The following is a 25,468-nucleotide window of genomic DNA, read 5'->3' as shown; positions in this document are numbered from 1 at the left end:
ATATTTTGGAGCGAAAATAGTTAGTTCCTCTTTGAAAAATCTTGAGGCTAAATTAGCAACGTCGCAAGGAAATGTCTTATAAGAACGGAAGGGCCTTAATAGTGCCTGAGGAGTGACGTTAGCGTGTAAAGGGTTTTAAGCAACATCATTATTCAAATTTGATGTTGATATTGCGGTTGTAAAGAGGTTAGTCATTAGGACAAAGGGTATAACCCCAAGCACGACTTTCAAACTCATTCAGTTTTTTACGTTGACAAAGAATACCACGTTCAAACTACAAAGAGCTGCGAGCGACCGGCTTGACATCTGGGAAATTGACTTCCTTTAGATAACATTTTATCAGTGGGTTGTTTCAATTTTACCTCCAGAACCGCTTTTAGATGGTAACTGCTTCATTTGAATTCGAAACAACCAACTTGACTCGAGTTCAAAAAGACTATTTTGTAAATGCCAAGAGCAGTTTTACGTCCAAACATTGTTGACGGTGTTAAAATATACCTTTTGACGAAATACTTTTTGTGTTGCACTTACATTGAAAATGTTTTTAGGTTTAAATTTTAGAACAATCCTTTTACAATATTTCATAAAATATTCAAAACTAAATATAATTTTAGTATCAAGTAAAAGTTCGAGTGTTTTACCAGCTCGGTTTTGCAGTTATTAGTATTTTAAGCAGTAAAAAATTAATTTTTTGTAGGGCTGTAAATATTTTAGCTGATAAGTCAAATCTATACATAAATGTCAAACACCTAGGTTTGGTTGCATGTAATCTGTTTACAAACAGGTAGCGTAATGTAACTTCTCCATATTACAGGAGAGTTTTGACGCAGTGAGGTGGTGCAGTAGGTAGCTTGTTTCTAATTAAGTACATGTTTACCAACCATAAGACATGCTTGCTTACACATAACATTCCCACTATGCCTGATACTTCATTAACTACACAAGGCTTACATTAAACTCGATTGTAAGTCAGTAGTACAGTATCAGTAAACCAATAGCCAAGTATTACTTTAATAACAGTCATTAATTAAGCTTGAAACGAAACTGATCTCATCATTGTTGTACGAGTAGTATAAGTAGGTTTGAAAGTAATTTTTGTCATAAATATAAATTTGTGTACAGTATTATTTTACAGTTTAAATTTCTTTATTACTGTTTAAACACTTAATTACTGTGTATTGAAACTTGTAAGTTATATTTTTATAGAGTAAGTAAGTTTTGAGGGATACAAATGTATCGCCCAGTTCATTTAATTAAGGACCAAATTTCTTGGTCCATACCATAAACATAAAAATGTTCAACCAACTACCACGCCAAAAAATTAGAGCTCTGACATAAAAGAAAGAATTAAGAAGCAAAGATAACCCACATAACCACCACTTCTGGAGGTATTTCATGCCCAAGTATTCTGAAGAAATAATCTGTAACCTTAAAAAAGGACAGTTCTCAAACTTCAGAAATGATCGACGAAATTTTAAAGCAACTGAAGAAATAGAGAAAAGCAAAACAACCGGAAAGTGAATTCCGGTTTATTCTAATTTTGGTTTAAAGAACTTTTCCTACGCCAAGTGTTTTGACCACACTACTTTTTGGGAGATAAGGGAACCCCTTCGTTTCTTTGGCACCTTTTGTTAGTTTTTTCTTATTCAGTACGAATGCAATGGACGTAGTAACAGTCTTTTCCCTACCTGCAGCAGCAATGGTAGCGTCTCTTGGCTGTAGGTGTCGACCATGCCGTTGGTGGCGTGAAGCTGTGTGACGTAGTTATTGTGCGCGTCCAGATAGGCGGCCAAGGTAGCGGTGTTGGAGGGTGACGCCATGTGGCCAAGGTACGAAGCCTTGTAGTCCTGACGAGCCTGTAGCACAACAACAACATACAACAACTGACACTGGCTATGACGTAGTTATTGTGTGCGTCCAGATAGGCGGCCAAGGTAGCGGTGTTGGAGGGTGACGCCATGTGGCCCAGGTACGAAGCCTTGTAGTCCTGACGAGCCTGTAGCACAACAACAACATACAACAACTGACACTTGCTATGACGTAGTTATTGTGCGCGTCCAGATAGGCGGCCAAGGTAGCGGTGTTGGAGGGTGACGCCATGTGGCCCAGGTACGACGCCTTGTAGTCCTGACGAGCCTGGAGCAAAACAACAAAGTAGGACAACTGTTACAATCACGTATTATTTCAACACGTTTTGATCTAGTAGTGGAATCATTTTATGAGAAATTATGACCTTACTCCAACAATTTTGCAACAGAAGAATATTTTTCTAATGATAGTTTTAATATTAGTTTTTTTATAAGTGTCTTTAATAATTCCTAATAGATCACCATCAATCTTGTTTTGGCAACATGCCCACAAATCAAAATTGGCCACCGTACATATTTTCTAAAATAAAGTTTTGGATACAATATATATTTTGGCATTCATCTTGGTAGCCATTTTGAATTTTCGGGCCTACGATTGATGGCAACTTTTGAGGGGTTATCACACACTCTTAGTTATAATTTAAAAAATAATCGTGCTGCAATTTTGTTGGAGCTCAACACTAAAATGAAATGCCACACACTATAATCGTGTGAAGACGTGATCAATGCTCTTTGAAGATCATGCACAACAAAGTCATGGATTAGCAGAATTGAAAGCGATCATTTTGATAATACAAAACTAAATTAAGATTTGAAAATTGAAGATTGGTCTGCATTAAAATACCACCAATTTTCTTGATTGAGACAAATCATGTAAAAAAAGTATTGGATTAAACTTGAACTTTAAAATTCGTCTTTTATGTATATTAACTGCTATATATTGGGTATGAGTCAAGGTTATACTACAAACGAAGTTTATTTATTAGTTTTGTTACCCTGTTAAGAGAACCGAATTTTTTACTAATATTATTTCTCAAACCGAATTCGTTTTGTGCCTATACACAGGAGGTTCTCAGAAGAGTCCGCACGAATAACTTTAACAGTCGATCGAACTCTTTCAATGTTAAACCCCGTCAAGATCCAATGTCACAAAACCAGCTTAGGGAATATAAGTTTTAAGTTCATGGGTACTTTGGGATTAATACAGTATTATGGATTTATAACATTTTACATAATCATATGGCTTAAATATTCTGACATTTATCAAAAGAAAAACAAGAAAAAACTTTTATAGTTTTACTATAGAAATAAACTGCACAATACCCTGTATAGTGTATAATACTATCACTGGGGCAAATGGTTCGGGTAAATTGCTGACTTTGAATAAAACCTTACCTTGCACGATCACCAAAGACATTTTTGCCATGTCAAAATTACGCTGTTGGAAAATAATTTCACGTTTTCGATGTGCAGTTTTTACCAACCTAAATTATAACCAACCATTCAGTTTTAAATAAGTTAGTTCAAATATAAGTGGAGAAGAAGTTTAAATTGAGTCTGTTTGTTATTTTGGATGTATAAAGAAAAACAGACTCGGTTCCAATGCTTTCCTTTTACGTTAAATTGACTGGCAACATCAAATTTCGCTAAAAGCATCTATTGTTACCTAACTAGAAAACATCCATTATGTAGTGTTTGAAAGTTTACTTCCTGCAAACTGTTGCTTGTTGCTACAAGGATCCGTTTATGGTTACTCGTTTTCAACGATTCAAACCATTTTTACCTCAGTCAAATGAGCCAATTATAACTATAAATTAATAAAGGATTGTATTCTAATTTTCTGTAAAATTAAGAATGATAAACAATTGGAGTTGAAGACCATTTTTGGTAAGATTTGTATGATAGATGTAGTACTTTAAATATTTAATCAATTTATTTTCAATATATACAGACATTTCTTAAAAGTTCAAAACAAAATAAATGCGTTTGGATTTATTATTGGGGAAATTCTTATTTATCCTAATAATTCCACAATCAATCGAAGTAGAATGCAGTTAAAACGTATTATGAAAAAACTAGGAGAAATATTTGTTATGCTCTTAATCATTGGCACAAAGGTGTGTAATACTGTTTACATCTCCAAGAATATCTTAGTAATACTACCATAATACATTTTAAATTTTTTCTTATTTTGCTTTCTAAAGGTACTTACCATTTTGTTATTATTTATTGAAGAAGTAAAAAATAGCTATATAGTATATGAAAACAGTTTATAATTTTACTTTATAATTTAAGTTCAGTAAGCCAAATTAACAGTTGATCTCATGTTTTACCCTAAAACACTAGGTTTAAAGAACCTTAAACAGCTTAAAACTTACAAGTGGCAATCCGATAATGAATAATATATATAAAAATGAATTTGAAGATTTACTACTTTTATTTAGCACTGACATGAAGACATAGGTGAAATAAGTACAAATCTCTGTTTTTCAAACCTCAAAATTTAGTAGTTAAGGTATAGGCATGAGATTTATGTAAATAATATTTTAAATGTTTACAGCGAGAATACGTTTCAACTATTATCCACGCAATTAATATTGTAACACTTAAAAAAAAATCAACAATACAGCATTGAAAATTAAACATAAAAACTTAAATATACCGAGAAATTAAACCGTACATATTTACAATGTGAAATAGCAAGGAATGGTGGATGTGGATTGAGCGTGGTTTTGAATGGTTATGGTAGTTATGGTTAAGGTTGAGTCGTTGTGGACAAGGTAGGGATGTTGTGGTTGAACACAATAGAACCGTATTTCTCTGGACAAAACTCCAATATTTGGTAAAATCGTATACATAGGATTACAATTTTGCGTTATTTTTCTATGTAAATTTCAATAACCCAATTAATAGTTTCTTAAATTATGAATAACATTTATCATATTTACACTTTTGAAGGTTTTCAATAAATAAAAAAATATAATATTACAGTAGAAAAAAATTTTTAAGTATTAACCCATTCGAGGGCTATTCAAAGTCACCTTTTTCCACTGTTAATCCAGATAATATTCCCGCCAAAGTCTTAAGTAGAACAGGATGTAGCTTTGACTTTATAACTTGAGAAGTTTGTTGCAAAAGTTATCAACTTGACGATGTTCAACGATTCAACATAATTGAAAACTAATCCTCTCAGAATAAACTGAAGTATCAGTAAAGCAACAAAACAAGGTATTACCTAAGTGTTAGATGTCGTTACAATGAACATAGGTGTTTTTAGTGACATTGGGTTTTGCATTTTACAGTATTGTTAGGTGTAAATGAGGTGTTCTTCAATAAAACAGTTATTCTAAAATATTTTTCTCGTAAGAAGAGAATATATTATCGCCCATTACCAACACGTTGTTAGTAAGGTTAAATGTTAATCCAATATTTAATGTAGATTTGCCATTTCTAACAATTATACTTTCAAATTAACACTATAATACATCCGCCACAGCAAGCCTGCAGACTAAGCAAAATTCTATGAGCTTGATTGGATTTCTACTAAAATATCTCCTGAATATTTATTCCCTATTTAAATAGTATTAGGTTTCACAAACATTTAGGTTTGCTGCTACAATGTGTATTAAATAAAATGTGTTATTATGTTAACATTAAGTAATATGTTACTAGCATAATATAAAATAAATAAATTTGCCAATTTTTATAAATATTACAGTATTAATTTTGACTATTTAATGAGTTAAGGTCAAATATATTAAAAATCAAACGACTTAATTTGTATACAGATTTACATGACTTATTTATACATTTTCCCACACTTACAAGCAAAGACAATATCATTAGACAATTCAATCCCTCCTATTCAAATTGGAAAGCATAGAATGAGTCCTTTGGTAGGATGAACTTACTCATCATTTTGAGACCTTAATTTTTATTTTAAAGTTTTAATTAGCTACAATTTTACTGACAAAATAATATTCATTGATGGTTGTTATTGGCGTAACATTTGAACCGGATCATTTTGAAAGAATGTCTATAAACAGTACTCTAAACCCATAACTGGATTGCACCAACAAACCAGCAGCTCTCACATCAGTTTTTTACCATTTTATTAACGACCAATGGTACTTGTACATTTTACGGCTGAATAAATATTTTAATATCATGAATATTAAAAAATGCGCCTTTGATGTACACACACACATGACACTTTTTGATGCATCAAAACTTAAACTGTAAATGTATACAATATACTTGACCATATCAATAGAGTCACAACAAAACTTGCCGGTATCTTAACTGATCATGATAAGTTTACCTTGGCTAGTTTCTCTTCAGCTTTGTTGACTACAAGCTCAAATGACTCCCGGTGGGCGAAGACCTTCCTCGCCTGGACCTTGCGGTGGAAGGATCGCTCTAGGAGGGGTCGAGACACCTGACGGCCGAACACTGAGGCGATGTCGCTGTGAGCCTGGGAGTCTACCTCCACCTCTTGTAGCAGGGTCTCCCAGGTGTGAAATAATGAACTGGGACAAGCCGGACTGCCAAGGAAAATTAATAAAAGAATAAGATTAATAAAAAAATTGGAAATGTAGAAAAAATATGTAGTTTTACGAGTAAATAGCGCTCGCCTTCACAGATAAAGGTATTCGACCTGACAAAGCATGTGCCCGTCACAAGGATATTGGTGTTTTTATGTAGATGACTAACCAACCTGCAGCCTAAAGTATCACTAGATTTTATTGTGCTCTGTGATATACTGGGTGAGTTTTAAATGAGTTCCCCCCCTACTTTTTTCTACATTTCTTAAGATATCAACTCCGGACCACATCAGATCATTGTAGAGTAGTAAGTACTTCATTTTGACTGGGAATAAATTTTTGGCCGCCATCTTGGATCCGCCATATTGGATACAAAGTTTTTTTTTTTCAAAAGCAAAGGTAAGGTTGTGACCCATCGTTTCAAACTAGATTTTTACGCTAAATACGATGCTGCAATCCGTTTTTAAAAATCTTGATCCGTTCTAAAGTTATGAGTACTGTTTAAAACTTTATTTTTAGCCAATTTTAACATTGTGCAGTTACAAACTAAGACCATAATCGTATCCAAGTGATCATAACCAAGTGAAAATAGGTTGACAATGACTGGTGGTGTATACTTATCTTTATCTAGCTCTATTTTACGATTATAGTCTGAGTTTGTAACTGCACAATGTTAAAATGGGCTAAAAATGAGTTATAAAATGTTTTCATAACTTTAGAATGGATCAAGATTTTTAAAAACAGATTGCAGCATCATATTCAGCGTAAAAATCTAGTTTGAAACGATGGGTCACAATCCTACCTTTACATTTGAAAAAAAAACTTTGTATCCAATATGGCAGATCCAAGATGGCGGCCAAAATTTTATACCCAGTCAAAATGAAGTACCTACTACTCTACAATTATCTGACGTGGTCCGGAGGTGATATCTTAAGAAATGTAGAAAAAAGTAGGGGGGGGGAACTTATTTAAAACTCACCCTGTATATCTGCACTATCACCCTGGGATTAAATTGTAGCATGATTGTAGTTCACGAACCTATCATAACGTAAAATCATTCACATATCAATACAATAGTAAATATATTTCTTAACATTTTAGATAGCACCAAACTAATATCCTCAGATGAACGATTTGTGTGTTTGCATTTAGGTTACCAAGACTTCTTAAGTGTTTAATAATCCTGACACAAGTCAAAACATCATTTGAATGTGCTTAAAATCCCAATGAAAGATAACCAACATGTTCAGAGGGGTTAATATACTGATGCAAGTCAAACCTTCATTTCCAGGGTGTTAAATATCCTAATATGAGGTAAATTTCATTTTCTGGATGTTAGTATCCTGATACGAGTTATTCTCCATTTTCTGGGTGTTAGTATCCTGATACAAGTTAACCTTCATGTCAGATTGTTAATATCCTGATACAAGATAACATTAATTTTCAGTTTTTTTATATCCTAAAGCAAGTCAAATTAAATTTGCGGTATGTTAAATAATTTAGTACGAGTAAACCTTTATTTTTCAGAATGATTAATACAGTACTGACACAATTGTTTTTATATTTTTTATTTACCATTGGCAAAACTACTTACAGTGAAAATACATTTAAAAGAAATAAACAAAAATAAAGAAATAAAGTTAACCGAAATTTCCAGGCTGCAATAATCATATGCAATTTAACCTTAATTTTTAGTGTGTTTAATCTCCTATCCTTGGTTTTGGCAGTTTTAGGGTAATTACAATCCTGATACTTGTCACCTCTACTCACCGTTCTTTCCTAAGTTCTGCGTTTTTCTTCCTAAAGTTAGCGACCAATAGCTGCAGTTCCTCCGCGTGTTGTTCATACATCTGCGACAGCTCTTGTGTGAAGTCAGACACTGAAACACACAACATAACTTATCAGTTTTAATTTTAAACTGAGATATCGTTTACTTTATATGTAGTCAAGCTATTGGATAGTTTTGTTTAGTCGAAATTTGTTTGACCTATGGTCAAATTTAAAGTACTCTCATGGTATTATTATTGGCAGAAGATGTACTCACTACAGAATAATCAAAAGGCATATGTATATAGTCACAACTACCCGAAATTAAAATGTAGTTTGCCTTTTAGTGGACGGAGATCCTCATTTACTTTTCCTTCAAATGAAAATAATGTTCTCCTCCCATGAGAAAAATATATTTTTTCTAGATAAGAGAAACTAGCAGCTGAAAGTGGGCTAAGAACCACTGGGTCACAGCAGGATATCTGAAATCCTGAACTCAGGTCTTCAGGATACTTAGCCTTCTATTAATATCAAAAGCTCAGTTTTAAAAAACCTGGTATTTTCAATCGGCCAGTTATTTTTCCAGTTATAAATGTTAATCATTGTATTGGTTGATATTATGTTTACTATTAAAATATTAAAAATTAATATAAATTTGTTGTCCATAAAAATATCATGAAATAATTAATTGAGTTTAAAGTAGACGTTTACAAAAGCACTTGAACCTTTTATTGAGTTTTTATTATTATTAAAATTCACGTTGATGAAAGTAACTGGTAAGTGATAATATTAACTAAACCAGCGCCCATTTGCCTAATCAAATCACTAAATATGATTGGCTAGCACTTCCTTCTCCTTGCATTGTTTACCAATTGATGTCGTGTACTCTTTTAAAAATATTTTAATTGGATTCAAAAACTGTTTAAACATTAGATTTTTTAATATCACTTGCATTATTAATATTTTTATTCCGTTCCTTGAAGTACAATATATATAGTATATAATTTGAAGGAACACGATTTTTAATATTCAACAAGTCTCATGAAAAATAACTAGACAATTACCATTGAGGTAGAACAAACACATTTTAAAACCTCTTCATAGTCTGTTGACTTTCCTAAAAAACGAGTTCCATCATATTCAAAACTTTGTTCAACATAACAGACTTCAAGAGAAACTAATTATAAAATAATGGAAACCAAATATTTATTTTAACACGACGGAGACAGTGGACCTAACAAAACAGTGTGGAGCGGTATCTCATTTTACTTTGGTAACGATGTGATTTCAAAGAACAGTGTATATATTTGGATATCACAGATTAATTCAGATGCATTACTATAAATTGTTTACAATCTTATTTGTGAAGTAAGTTCATACTACTATAGTCTTATAATATTATATCGTGTTATAATATTTTTCAATTACATTATGTTTTATTGTACGTGAATTTGCTTAAAGGTATATTGTAATTGTACATTGTTCAAAGGGTTATCATAAAAAGTTATATATAAAAGAAATGTTATAATATTTGACTATAGGGTGAAATAAGATCTTTTATTGTCTATCGAAAACTATGTTTTAGACTACAACGTTTACTAGGAATACCATTAGGAAAATATTCAAAAATGTATGAAAGATGACATATTTTTATTCATTAAACAGGAAAACTAATGTTAGGAAATGTCAATTTACAAAAAGAATTAAATCAAAGTATCCTATATAACTAAGTGACTGGATCAACGTGTTTCGAAGGGAAAGTGAAAACTGTCCGAACGAGATTATTTAAACAAGCCATCATCTAAGATTAGTTGTTTTGAAAACAAACTCCCTTGTTAAAAATCACTAAAATTGTACACTGCAATATATGTACATTCATCGACAAAAATTGTGTCCAAAATAGTTTTGCAAAATTTACCTTGAACCTTGTAATTGATATACGTAAGATATATATATATATATATGTAGTCAGCTGCGATTTTAAGGTTCTTAACTACGTTTTGTAGAACACATTTCATGATAAACTATTTCATTACGAAAATTCCTTACTTTTACAAATTAAAATTAAATTTATTACATGAAATGAATAATAAACTCTATCTTTATTTAATCTTTTCTCTTCAGGATCCGACATACTGTATTACTTTGCACTAGGAACGAGAAAAGAATCTAACAGAGATGCTTGACTTATGGTTGGTCATCTGATTCCCAGCAGGGCTTTCCTCCTCCACCGCAATCTAATAAATTGTAACTTTATTGCTAACTATTTTTCATGTTACTGAACTTAAAAAATAGTAAGTTACATAAAACTTTAATGTTCCAGCTATACTAAACACTAACACTAGGTTATAGCTATAATAAATTATAGTGTTCACTAAAAGTATTTGCAATTCGTGTAAGTGTATAATTTGTTTTTAACAATTTTGAGTGGATAATAGGTTTTTTGGATTGAAACGATGAATACAAGTTTCAGGTAAAAGAATATTCTAAAGCAAAATTAAGATACCATGTATGTTATTGACAAATGAAACTAAATGTATAAATAATGCTTGATCAACAAATGAGCCTTAAAATTATATTTTAAAAAGTCCCTAATATAAAAAACTGTGTTTATTCTTCGTATCGCTGGTTAGGTCCTCCAAAATAATTTCTACAATAATTAAAAATTATCACAAGAAGCTTGAAGCATTGACTGAAAAGAAACCAAATCAGTTGTTCGCTAAGCAATGTTTTAAATATACAGGGCGAGTATTAAATGAGTTTCCCCCCTACTTTTTTCTACATTTCTTAAGATATCAACTCCGGACCACGATCACTGTACCAAGATCCTTGTATAACCAAGATCATTGTAGAGTAGTAAGTACTTCTTTTTACTGGGTATAAGTATTCGGCTGCTATATTGGATCCGCCATTTTTAAATGTGATAAATTATTTTTTTATATGAAGGTGGTGTTGTGACCCATAATTTTGAAATACTTTTTTATGCTGAACTCACTTCCGCAATCAGTTTTTTGCTATCAAGCTTTCTTGATGAAATATTTTTTAAAATGTCAATATTTCAATAACCAAGTATGAAAATGAAAAATGGATTGCAGCATTGAGTTCAGCATAAAAAAGTAGATTAAAATGACGCGTCACAACACCACCTCCATATTTAAAATAACTTATCAAATTTCGAAATTGCCTATCTAAGATGGCGGCAGAAAAAACACATCCGTCATAACCAAGTGAAAATAGGTCGACAATGAATTTTGGTGCATACTTATCTTTATCTGGCACTGTTTTGAGATCATGGTCCTAGTTTGTAAATGCACAATGTTAAAATGGGCTAAAAATTAATTTATAAAGTTCTCATAACTTTAGAATAAATCAAGACTTTTAAAAACTAATTGTGGCATTGTAATCAGCGTAAAATTTTAGTATGAAATGATGGGTTACAACTCTACCTTTACATTTGAAAAAAAATTGTATCCAATATGGCAGATCCAAGATGGCGGCTAAAAAAGGCATGCCCAGTCAAAATGAAATACTTACTACTCTACAATGATCTGACTTGGTCCGCAGTCGATATCTTAAGAAATGTAGAAAACTGTAGGGGGGGGAACTCATTTAAAACTCACCCTGTATAAAACAGTACCTGTTAATATGACCTGAAAAATATTTAGAAAAATATTAAATTGATAACACCAAGTTAAAACTCGTATTCCTCATATAGAAAATTCACTACAATATCTTCAATTTTAATGCATATTAAGAGAACAGATTGGTAGACAGCATCATAAAATATTAAAAGGCATCAACTAAACCGAGCTGACGGATTAAGACTTAGATTAATATCCCTTCCAGTTGAATTACACGGTATTAAACTTGACATTGAATAAGAGATATACATTTCCAATTAAGCGTTGCATTGTAGATGTAGAGTTATATCAAATTCTGATATAATAGTTCATACGCTTGTGATATTGAAAATCATATTCTAATGTTTTATTGTGATGAATTTCCTTAAAAATGACTTTCAAAGGCAATAAAAACAAATGCAACAACTAATGTGTACATGATGTCAATTTGATAAAGAATCGTTAGGCTAACCTTATGGAAGACTTTTTTGTTGTTGTGAAACATTTAAATTTTAGATGGCCACAAGATTTTACTATTTTAATATAAATCAATATATTTATCTTAAGAATTTAAGAATTTTAAATTCCTAAAATGAATAGATTTCTAAAATTAATTTAAAAAAACTAAGAAAGTTTAAAATATTATTAGCCAGTGCACATTTTCCTAACTCTAATACTACTACCTTAATGGTTTTTTTGGGGGGTTTTAACCGCAATTTACCATAGATCTAATCTAGCCTCAATTAATTTTCTTTAGCAGCTGTTTGTTTCCATTTAGGTCGTTGCCTTTGTGCCACTCATCTTAATACAAACTTAAATTACATCCAGAAAGCTAAATTGTTGAATTACTTTGTATTACTATTCAGTACCTGCATTATTACTTTACCCCTCCTCGTATTCTAAGTCCTAATAGTTCGCTCTATTATACATTCTAGTCTCATGACTAAACCCTACAGATTTAGCAATACAAATCCGATTCAAAATTTCTCTTCAAGAACATTGAAAATCACCTAACCTATGGGAATACATTTAAAGTTAAACACACTTATTGTTGTGAGGGATGTGAAGCAGTTGTACATATAAGGAATGTCTCGCTCCTACACCTCGGAGCTGAATGATTAATACACCCTCATCCTCAGGGGGCCAGCCTCCTCAATTATTCATCTCTGAGTTGACATAAGATGCTCTAATGCTTTGTTTTGCCTGTGAACAACGAAGCTTTCCAGTTGCTTTAACATTTACCTTCTAAAAATTGCCAATTAAATGAGGTATAGGAGTAGTTTAACAAAACTTTGAATTTGGGATGAATGTAGAATAAAGCAATATGTGTTGTGTTTATTTATTTAATAGAATTTTCTTTAGCTGGCATTATCATTGACCTTTTAGATGCCAGGTAGACATTCCGACCGAGGATCATATGTATGATCGACGTTCTATCAGTATGATCTACTATGGATCGAGCGGATCTAGTAGTAAAGTGCTGGAATTCGGTACCTGAGGTCCCAGGTTCGAATGCAGCCAAATTACCAATGGATTTGATCAAAGTGATAACGCCGCAACCCCTAGCTTAAAATGAGAAAAACAATACTGGACTCCTCCTATCGTCCTAGGACAAAAATTATGATCTACATACAAATTAAGTTACTGTCAAAATGCTGCCTATATTTGTATTATAATGACTTTTAGTATTAGGACCGATATGCATAGCAGGAGCAGCACGATGAATTTGAAATTAATACAGAAACGTTGGTAGCAGTGCCACAGCACAACAAAGCAAGATATATTGACCAAAAGGACGAGATATATTGGTGCTGTTTTGACCCGGAATGTGGCTTGAACATATTGCAAACCTTATCTCCATCTTGGGGCAAATGTGACGTTATTGTTTTCAATATTCCGCTTGGTGCACTCTGTTTTACTAAACGGAACTTTGTCAACATTTGGTATTGATTTGATAGTCAATAATTTGATTAACTTTTTTATTAGTATTCCATTTAATTTTGTGGTTCGGATGATATATGCTAGATTGTCTGATTATAAGTTCGTTTATTTCTTTAACGTTTGCAAGTTACTTTAATTTAGTAAAATACCAAAAGTTTCAAAATGACGACGTTTTTGCGAAAAATAAATTTATAATGCACGGACCCAAATAATTAAGAACAGACAGGGCCTTACACCCAGTACCCTAAGGGCCACAAGGCAGAATGCGGGAACCTTTAGGAGTTCCAACCTTCGGAATGCATTCGTTCCAATTTATTTGCTCATAAATCTAAGTTTGGAGTGGACTTGTTAGTTTTAGTCTAACAAATAATACTCATAAACAAGGTGAAAACTTAAGAAAAAATGCAGTAGAGAAGGCCTACACAACATTAACGCAACGGCGTAGTACCTACAGAAACGTATGTGACTGTTTAACACCCATTAGCTCTGTTGACGACTTCAGTTGATTGTTCCATACACGCGTTCTGCCTTTTTTATTTCATTTTAAAATACTACAAGAAGTGCTCACGCTTAATTTATCTAAAATCACTCATAGTTATATTATTAACTCACAAAAGTTTTATATTTTATGGTATATTTTTATATTTGTTGACGAGCTATATTTTTTAAGTACGCCATTTAGCTTATTAACATTTAATTCTTTCTAATGCATAAAAACATTGACTTATGTTTTATTATGGTTCTTAGCTCTTTATAGTTATTCTAAGAATATTGGGTTACGTTAGGATACAAACAAATCATTGTGTAATAATCCACTACATGCTTCTTATGAATTATCTTTTAGTTACCATCTCAACGCTACAGTTGACACAGAAGACCTTTAAGTAATCAATATTTCGTTACCTAGTTGTCAACTGATAGACGTACTCTGTAATGTAATTTAATCGGAAGAATAGACATTTCTGCTTAATGACCACTCAACACGCATTGAGGTAAGCACGAGGGTGTATAATTAATTGAAGTTATCTCAATGTGTGGTTCTCGTGTGAATTTGTCGTTTGTCATCATGTCTGACACAAGATGTTTGATTTGTATAGTTCAACTCTCAAATGAGACATTCAACAAACAAGTTTTGTTTTATATTTAGTGTAAAACATGTTCCATTTCAAAGTAGAGTTTAACTGGCCTAAAAGTATTTAAATTACAATCTTCGAATAGTAAAGTTGTTACAATAGACAGTGATATAATGGTTATATTACTGAGGATTACTATTATATGTCTTCCCAAAATGTTTTCATCACATAATCAATATTTACGGTTTAAGTTTTGATAAACTTGTCATTCAGTGGATGTGCAAATAAATATAAACAACAAAAACCCTGCTGCAATCACAGTCTTGGTAGCATCTGTAGTAATATATCTTGTAATAATATACACATAGCTCGTTAATTAATTTTAATTCGGATGAGAGAACAATGCAGCTTTCAACAAAGGCTGTAATAAGATACTGGCGTTCGCATACAACTCTTTTAAACAACTTTTAGGTAGATATCAATATTGAGCAGAAACCTATTTTTTATTTCAACCCACTCCAATTTTGTTGTAATAATTTCGTTGTCTATAGTGAGTAATAATTTCCACGTAAGCTCGTTTTATCTGGCTTTCAAAGAAACTTTAAACAATGGTTAAACCCGTTTTTATGATTGCTTGAACTATTTTAAAGTATTGAAATTGAGAAACTCTTTGAAAAAATAAAATGAACCTTATTGTATTGTTTACTAAAATAACAACCACCTTTTGGAAACAATAAGTATCTTCTAGGAAACGTCTTTCAAAATGGGTTCACAACACTTTTATAAAACATTAATTGCATTTCCAAACAAAGAAGCAACGTGATATCTTAGAAAAAAGGAAACAAATTGTGGAAAACGGAGATACTTGCTCTGAACCAAACAACAATTTATCTTAGTGTCTGCTATTGTTTCCTTTATGCATTGTGACAGCAGAACACCTGCTAAATGTTATCCCTTACATCTACATTTTATCACCTCAACTTTTTTTTTTTGATTTTTCATAGACTAAGTCTTATGGGTTGTCATAGAAACAAATAAGCATGAAAAGTACATAATACGCGGTCAATAATACATGGACAAATATAAATATAATAATAAATATAAATACATGGTAAAATAACTGTAATAAAACTCGATACTGTTTAGCAAAATAAACTATACAATTTGAAAAACATCATACAGGCTCATTTTCAACAAACAATTTTAATATAAGATTTTTATTTGAATGCAATGGTTATACCTTTTTTCCTTGTTAACTGTATTGAAGGACTGCGCTTTTGAACATCAAACGGTAACTTAAATATATGTAAAGATTGAGGTTAAGGATTCAAAATACAAAGTAAGAACAACTGTTTCTTTGGCCGTTTGGTTAATTTTGCAAATTTTAGAACCAGAGTCTGATATGAAAGTAATTTAAAGATTCCGTTGTATTGTAATACGTCAAAAAGTTTATGTATATAAAATGCAACGACATAGTGACCTAGTTTTACTAACATGAAACACACCTGGCATTTTCATTTCACAATAGTATTTTACGGTCCATGCAAAGCCGAGCTTGGGGATGTAATTGAGTACCAGATTTAACTGTTTATCCCTTTGTTAGACAATGTTTTTATATATTTGTTCACTTTAATACTAAAAAATGTGTGTCCCAAGAAATGAAATATTTAACAAGAGATCCATAAAAATAATCAATTACCACAATTCGGATTTAATAATAAGCAAAGCAATAATTTATATTCAATATCATATTGCAGATTCTCTTGATATAAATAAAATAAATTCCAAATTGATTAATGAAAATATTCAATGAAAGCAGTGACTGATTGAGAGTGCTGTGAGACAATTAATTATGTCAACAGAAGCTCATGTTGCCGTGATGCATTTTGTTTTCACTCCATCAAAATAACGAACCATTATAAAATATTCAGTTACGCTTAATTTAGGGGTTAAACGTTATACAAAAGGCTAATTCAATGTTTTGGATTATGTTACATGACTTTCGTCAACAAACATTAGAAACCAACTTGTTTCAAAAAGGTTTCACAGTGTTAGACTTAATGTATTCTATAGTGAACAGTTTTTAGTATGCTTTATTACTTTGTTTAAAGTTAAATCATCTGTCACAACCACCTTAGAAATAGTAGGTTTGGGTAAATTTGTCCTACAAAAAAGAAGAAAAAATTTAAAACTTTTGTTGGTTATCTTTATGCATCAATTGGACCTCGTCAAGTTTTATTTTTTTACTTGGCAAGGACAAGCTGTTGTTATTTCTTTAATTTATATATTTCAATTTTTATCAATATGGTTCATGTAACGTGTGTTTAATATCACACTGTTTATAATTAATGTTGTGTATAATTTGCTGTATTATGTCATTGAGTTATATTGTACCAGTGCTGTAAAAGTTACCTAATGAAGATTTACTACTTTTTAAAAGAGAACTGTATGCATAGTACGAGACCTGCATCATAGACTATTAAGGCTCTATCTTATAGTCAAGGCATATTGAATCCCACTCATCTTTCATACTTTAAGATACGCCTCAGTTGTGTTATATCTCATACAGATGACATAGTAGCATACTAAATAAATTAAATCAACGATAATATACTATATTTCTGCTTGGGAGGGTAAACCTAAAAAAACTAATCTTAAAAAATCATAAGCCATGCAATTAATTAAATACGAACGATCCAACAGTAAGAGATATTTTTAAAAAGAAATTCGCATTTTATATTAAAAGCAAATTATTCGAAGGAAAATAAAAACGAAACAGATAATTTCATCATTTTTTATGGACATGATTGTTAAACTTATGTGTGTGATTGGCTGTTTTTATACTAGTAAACATCTCTTTAGAGTAATCCGGGCCTCTTAATCACTCTACAGTGGAAATACAAAGTAACATTAAAGCTTTATTTAAAGACTGAAGAATAATAACTTGTCTTCGTTTACATTCTGTGACAGAATGATTTCTTTTACCTCCCAGGTGAGAAATATCATTGAGGTTAAAGTATGTCAATACACTTTGACAACACCCCATGTATCGTCAGTTCATCATCACAACCATCCATCATGATCCGTCTTGTTAGAGAGCCATCAAATGTTGAACTAGTTTCATGATAGACGTGTAGTTGTTGGGAGTGGACTGATTGTTAGTTGCACTGATGAACGAAGTTCATGGCGGTTGTCTTTGTTGGGAATGTCAAATACGTAACAATTCTTTAAATGGATTACCTGAAGATTCTAAATTTCTTAAGCTACAGATCTTTTTAAAGCTGATGGATATGTATAGGATATATGTATTGAGGGTAGAGGAGTTATTTAGATGTAAAGACACTTAAAATAAGTAACTATATTGTAATAGATTACCTTAAATTGCCCATGTTTGTTATATGTTCATTTTTTAACTTAACTATGGATGAGGGATGATTTTTTATCCATAGTATTCGTTTTTCCTCTGTTAATTTAATTTTAATGTCACCTTGTTTTAAAACTGTTCCTAATAATTTAACGTAAACTCTGCAGACGCAGTGAAGGGTAAATGTTACAATGTGTTTTATTATTTTGTTATAGAGAGAAACAAGCTAGAGTGAGGATAAGTTTACTGTCGTTAAATTTGTAGTAATTTGATGAATGAATGATAGATGACAGTTTAGTTAACAGTTGCCATACAATAAAACTGTCTTTAACTGCCTTAAGGATGTAAATCCAGGCGTATGTTTGATATGGGTTTGATTGTTAAATATATAGTAAAAAAATATTATTATTAGTAAAATAGGCCTACTAGCATAACTGTTAATAGCAATTAAAATATAAATTATAGGGGAATTCACTATTCACATGTTTAATGAGTAAAATATATCCCAAAAAAATCGATAAGCTATTTAGAAAAAGAATTTAAAAATAAGTATCATTGTTTTAAAGATTAGAAATAATCCGAGTGAAAATATGTTACCAACTCCAGCAGATGATTTAGGTCTTATCTTTGAGAGTTTATAAAACATTGACAGCTATTAAATGATAACACTGATAACACGTACATTACAAAATGATTAAAGTATAATTAAGCTCTCGTGACGTGTCAACCGTTTGAGCTTCATTGTTTTTTTAGTATTAATCAACACACACAAACTGTACATCTGTTTTCCTCCTCTAATATAGTCAACTCTTTAAATATTCAAAACTCAATAACTTCAATTAAATTGCATAGCCTCTTTTATATACTAAAATAAAAACAATTCTACCATGAGTTGACCTTGATTGTATGACCTGACCCCTCCCAAATGATCGTAAACACCTCTGTTGTAATGTCAAAGGCTTGGACAGCTGATTGGACCGTGTCTTGTAAACAAAAGCTAGTTTGGCAGCCTGATTGCAAACGTTGTTATAGTAACTTAATTTAGACATTGCCAATATAAATCTTTGACAAATTTAAATACCCCCGCCGCAGAAAACCTGCAGACTAAGCGAATTTCCATTTGACTGATTTGATTTACACTGAAATGTCTACTTAAAAATATTACATTTATTCCCGATTTAAATAGAATTAGTTTAACAAGTACTTAGGTTTGCTGCATCAAGGAAGGTAAAACAGTTTTTTTTAAATGTTAATAGTTAGTAAGAAATAAAAACATTTTCCAAATTTGATCAAAATATGTTCATAAACAAGCAAACTACTTTACTTATTCTCCATAAGAATAACATGGGAATTTTAAATTTACAATTTTTTGGAATTTTCTCCGTAACCATTAGGCGCATAATAACGCTTTAATATACTAAATTATTTGTTTTTTTAAGCTCTACAAAATGGTTTGGAAAGAAATTGCTAAATTTTATGTTTTTCGGGTCAAAAATGCAAAAAACCTATTTTCACCCCATAAAACCCCCCGTAAACCCCCGTTCCAATGGTCCGATCATGCTGGATCGCGAACTCGTTCGAATAAACGTAGGTTTACATGTTTGTACCAAATTTCATCAAAATCGGATCATTTTTGCTCGAGTTATCGTGCTAACGGACACACACACACACACACACACATATATATATATATATATATAGACCCCAATATATATATGAATTTGAACGGATGGTGTTTTTGGCCTCTAGGGACCTCGAAACAAAAAAAATCGGTCCCGCGTCCAGGTCTTACCATGAGTACTACGGTAATAGCTTATTCCCTATATGGGAAATTCGCTAAAACAGGTTACATAACACTCCATTTACAGCCCCGTATATTGGACTTCAAGGCTTACTAGTTAATTATCCATGCTCTGATCTTGTTAAGGTCTCATAACGTTGTTTACAGCAAGGTTAAGTTAACAGTTCCCACACTCCGGACTACTCGCCTTTACTACTTCCTTCACCACTTCCTACGTCGCGGACCTGTTTCCCTCCCTTCCCTTAGCATTTTAAGATTGCAGATACCTTAATCTTATCTTCAAAAACAGTTCCCACACTCCGGACAACTCGCCTTGACTACTTCCTTCACCACTTCCAACGTCGCGGACCTGTTTCCTTCCCTTCCCATAGCATTTTAGGATTGCAGATACCTTAATTTAATCGTCATAAACAGTTCCCACACTCCGGACTACTCGCCTTTACTACTTCCTTCACCACTTCCTACGTCGCGGACCTGTTTCCCTCTCTTCCCATAGCATTTTAAGATTGCAGATAGATACCTTAATCTAATCTTCAAAAACAGTCCCCACACTCCGGACGACTCGCCTTGACTACTTCCTTCACCACTTCCTACGTCGCGGACCTGTTTCCCTCCCTTCCCTTAGCATTTTAAGATTGCAGATACCTTAATTTAATCGTCATAAACAGTTCCCACACTCCGGACTACTCGCCTTGACTAATTCCCTCACCACTTTCTACGTCACGGACCTGTTTCCCTCCCTTCCCTTAGCATTTTAAGATTGCAGATACCTTAATCTTATCTTCAAAAACAGTTCCCACACTCCGGACTACTCGCCTTTACTACTTCCTTCACCACTTCCTACGTCGCGGACCTGTTTCCCTCTCTTCCCATAGCATTTTAAGATTGCAGATACCTTAATCTAATCTTCAAAAACAGTCCCCACACTCCGGACAACTCGCCTTGACTAATTCCCTCACCACTTTCTACGTCGCGGACCTGTTTCCCTCCCTTCCCTTAGCATTTTAAGATTGCAGTTACCTTAATCTTATCTTGAAAAACAGTTCCCACACTCCGGACAACTCGCCTTGACTACTTCCTTCACCACTTCCAACGTCGCGGACCTGTTTCCTTCCCTTCCCATAGCATTTTAGGATTGCAGATACCTTAATTTAATCGTCATAAACAGTTCCCACACTCCGGACTACTCGCCTTTACTACTTCCTTCACCACTTCCTACGTCGCGGACCTGTTTCCCTCTCTTCCCATAGCATTTTAAGATTGCAGATACCTTAATCTAATCTTCAAAAACAGTCCCCACACTCCGGACAACTCGCCTTGACTACTTCCTTCACCACTTCCTACGTCGCGGACCTGTTTCCCTCCCTTCCCTTAGCATTTTAAGATTGCAGATACCTTAATCTAATCGTCATAAACAGTTCCCACACTCCGGACTACTCGCCTTGACTAATTCCCTCACCACTTTCTACGTCACGGACCTGTTTCCCTCCCTTCCCATAGCATTTTAAGATTGTAGATACCGTAATCTAATCGTCATTAACAGATCCCACACGCCATACACCCTTGTCTACAATGTATCGAGTAATCTTCAGTATAATCTTTGCTCAATAGTAACAACTGATGTTTTTCCTTTTGTACTGTATTTTGTAATTGCTAGTATACTGTGGATAGACTACTTTCAAGTCTTTTGTTTACTTTTTCCTTGTTATTCAATTCAACCAACATGGTTACTAGCAACCCATATGACTAATGTTAAAAAAATGTGATTTTCAGTTTTATTTTTCTACATAATTAGATTTTTGTTGGCAGTTATAACTGCAGTAAACTCGTTTTTAGGCCAAAAATAAACTATTTACAACATTTGAAGAAAATTGTCGGAGCCGTTTTCGAGATCTTGGTGCAAGCAAGCAAGCATACATACATACATACAAGCAAACATTGCTCGTATTAGAGTATAGGATAAAAATACTTAAAATTTGACTGATGTAAAAAAATCCTCCCGTCAACTAAATTATTTAAAATATTGTATGTGTCATATCTAGGAATAAGATGTACGACTCGAATGCTCCCTTTATAGGTGGAATATAAGCGAAACATCAGTTAAAACGTACAATTTGATTAACTTTAAAAGATTGTTTGCAGCATGGTTTTCATCACATCATTGTTATTTTGAACAACTGCCTGTTACAGAGATGTTAGCGTAGGATATTAGATTTGAATCTAGATTTTTCACGTCTGCGTTGAATAAATAATTAATTTGTATTAGACCAACCGTAAAGTACAGCTTATCGTTAACTGTGGGCAACCTAAAGAAAATAAGAGTGTTTTGGGCTATTTATAAATATTATATTTATTGAGTTAAACCATTATAAAATACACGTTCCAGTTTAACAGAAATCATATCATGTATGGTCAATCGTGGATAAAGTTAATTTGCGAACAACATCTATTAATATGTCACTGTGCATTTTTTCAGAATCAAGAACAATTAACTACAATCAAAACAACAACAATGTAACAATGAGCCCCAATTAAAATTAACAATAGATTGCTAATCTCAGTATAATTACTAGTTAGGCAAACCCATCAATTTTTTAACAGTTGTACTCAATATCAACACTACCTCATCACATTTTATAATGTAGATTTTTTATTTTAAAGTATAATAAATAATGAATCAGCTTATATTCTTGCCACAATATAACTTCTTTTTGTCTTAGGACCAATAATTAAAGTATAATGACTACTTCTGCAACAGTTTTCATCTTTTAAAAGAGTTTATTTGAAGCTAAATGACCAAATAGTGGCTCGTACCTTAAATTTTCTACTCAGGTCGTTAACACTATCTTCGCGAGTTGCGTACACTACTTTACCTACGCCAGTGTTGTAATGACTATGAATCACTTTTCATAACTTCTAAGAATGGTTATGTTTATAACTTCTAATTGCCATTGACAGTCATGTAACGAAACATTGTACCAAACACTAATTACACTACTTAACGATTAAATTGGCCTGAACAGCTGATTGAAGCTCAAATAATTACAATTTTACTTCTTCTCTCTCAATCCTTGAACCTCATTGGTCCGTTACCCATGTGGTTATGAGTAAAACTGGTAAAACTACGCTGTTGTGAAAGTAAACAATGCTGTTATGTGAAACTTTTCAATTCTAAGAACTGAACTGGAACGGCTACTTAAAAAAAAAACAGTCTTAGGTAAAACATTTTAACATTTTACTTCAAACATATCAACTCATAAGGTATTTCGAAATACACTTTCCAGATAGATTAAGTATCCGGTTCTTACAGGTTTAAATCATTGCATTACTTACTGATTACATTGTCCATTGTAACTAGTTGAGCGACCTGATATACAATATTACCATTCAAAGCATCAACCATAAATACCTAGAGGTACGTCAGAAGCCTGTGTGGCTGATTGGGTCTTGTCTTGTCATAAAAGGCTAGTTACCGGGACGTGCATTCAACGCCAACGCTATTCAACATAGTGTAGAGGCTACATCAATCTAAACTAAATCTATTCATCTTGTCATATTCATGAAGATTAATCTACTTTAGATAAAATTTCTGAAGGTCAATAGCAACTCTTAAGATTATAATTAAATTAATAACTTCAAAAATATCCTCATTCTTCGTCACTGTACCAGTCCCAATGACTCTGATTACAATGCTTTTGCATTAAATGAAATAGTTTCTTAAGAGAAAAATAAAAGATTAGGTAAAAAATTGCATTAATTAATTAGTTACTAGCATGTTATTCGATTAAGGTATGGATAAGAGCTAGGGCATTCGCTTGGACAAGATTAAATTTAAATTATTATTCCTGATACAATAAACTGTAATCGATTTGTTAAAAAACAACAGAATTCTTTATTACAGCCACTTATTGGGAAAGTATAGGAACTGAGTTTCACTAGGAATACTACTAGAATCAAACTATGTGAGTTTGGCTTTTCAGGTGATGTGGTGTATAAACATTTGTTTTGGATTCGTAACAATTAGAAATGGTTGGCATTACACAATGTGTTGTTTGCACTGTATTTAGTTTCATAGATATTGTTCATTACGTAGATCATTTAACATTATCGAGCGAAGCTCACTTTCCCTCACTTTGTAACTTCTTTGTAAGAGCATCAGAATGTAATGGCTTGACCAATTGATATGAAATTTGGCCAACAGCTAAAGAATACTGAGCACAATGTTTTGGTAAAAAATATTTGCGAATTTCCTTCTGGATTTTATTTTACGGGTCACGCAATTTCGCTTGTTATTTTAATGTAAGTTGAAATAAAAATTATATTGGGTTTATGACATATGGGTTTATCTCGTTTCATTTAAGTAAGATAAACATATGTTAATTTTTTTTTACTGTTTTGTTTACATTTCAATGTTTACTTTCATCCTAGGTTAAAGTTGGAATGTACGGTAACAGTTTATCAATGGAAGTAACAGTTTTGCTATATTTGTTTTGAGCATGCCTCAAAGGCCACGTCGTAATATTGGTCGTCGCACCAATAATGCAAATATTGTAAGAGAGTGGCGTCGTGAACAAGAAGAACCAGATGAAGCAGTGGCGGAAGAAGCTGATAATGATAGGCAGTTAGCTAATCAATTCCAACATGAATTAGATGCACTACAATTTTATACTTGCACTAACTGTCATCGCCAACAACTAACAGCTTCAAACCAATCACCGATTTGTTCGCGTTGTCGTTCAAACGCAACTAAATTCACGGCGTTAAATAATATGGATGTGTCAAGTGTCCCGAACGAATTAACTGACCTGACGATTGTAGAACAAATGTTGATTGCACGAGTACATCCTGCTATGCCCATTTACAAAGTTCAAGCAAATGGTCAGGATGGCCAGTTTCACTACAAAGGTACAGTATGAACTATCATATAAATTTGTCATTCTTTAGAACTTAAATAATATCGGGCAAACAAACGGTGAATCTGTTGAAAGGGAACATTTATTGTAGGGTGTTAGCTGCTTTAGCCATTGACAATCTTTAAATAATGCTTCGCTCATTTATGCGTCTAAAGTGTAACGGCAGACCACCCTAGTAGGTCTATATGGATTATACCATGTAAACGTTGTTAATGCTATTTAGCTATGGTTAAACCAAGTTAATTCTTTACCATCTGTACAATGTGGTACAAGCAATAGTCAATTTTAAAATAGGGATAATTTTAATGATCATCAACCCTGTGTCTGTGTATAAAGTCTCAAAACTATTTTGCTTAATCTACCGTTTTAGACTTTTAATCTTTATTTACGAAACAGCATTTTGTTTAACTTGTGTACTACTATACTGAACTCGGTCATTACAATATAAAATACAGTAAAATCATAATACTACATGGAAGCTAAAAAAGAACATGGGTATAAGGAGATGCAAAAGCAATGAAATTAGTTTTACTTTAGCTCCTATTATAAGGACTAAGTTAATGAATTAAGTGAGCTC

General features: G+C 32.6%; 1 protein-coding gene across 11 annotated transcripts in view; it reads right to left on the bottom strand.

The window, feature by feature from the left end:
• The window catches only part of LOC128994676 (uncharacterized), a 277,042-nt gene that overhangs the window by 52,004 nt on the left and 199,570 nt on the right, over positions 1-25,468 (bottom strand). For all 11 annotated transcript variants that reach the window (XM_054419382.1, XM_054419383.1, XM_054419388.1 and 8 more), the window contains exons 4-6: positions 8,183-8,291; positions 6,190-6,412; positions 1,689-1,856 (exon numbers count right to left, since the gene is read on the bottom strand). In XM_054419382.1, the coding sequence (XP_054275357.1) occupies positions 1,689-1,856; positions 6,190-6,412; positions 8,183-8,291 (500 nt within the window). The remainder of the gene's footprint in view (positions 1-1,688; positions 1,857-6,189; positions 6,413-8,182; positions 8,292-25,468) is intronic.

The sequence above is a fragment of the Macrosteles quadrilineatus genome, unplaced genomic scaffold, assembly GCF_028750875.1.
Source record: "Macrosteles quadrilineatus isolate MER2022 unplaced genomic scaffold, UCM_ALF_1.0 Scaffold_5__1_contigs__length_97177068, whole genome shotgun sequence".
NCBI classification, from domain to species: Eukaryota; Metazoa; Arthropoda; class Insecta; order Hemiptera; family Cicadellidae; genus Macrosteles; species Macrosteles quadrilineatus.
Note: the sequence above shows the minus strand (reverse complement) of the source record. Positions and strands in the feature narration are given on the sequence as shown.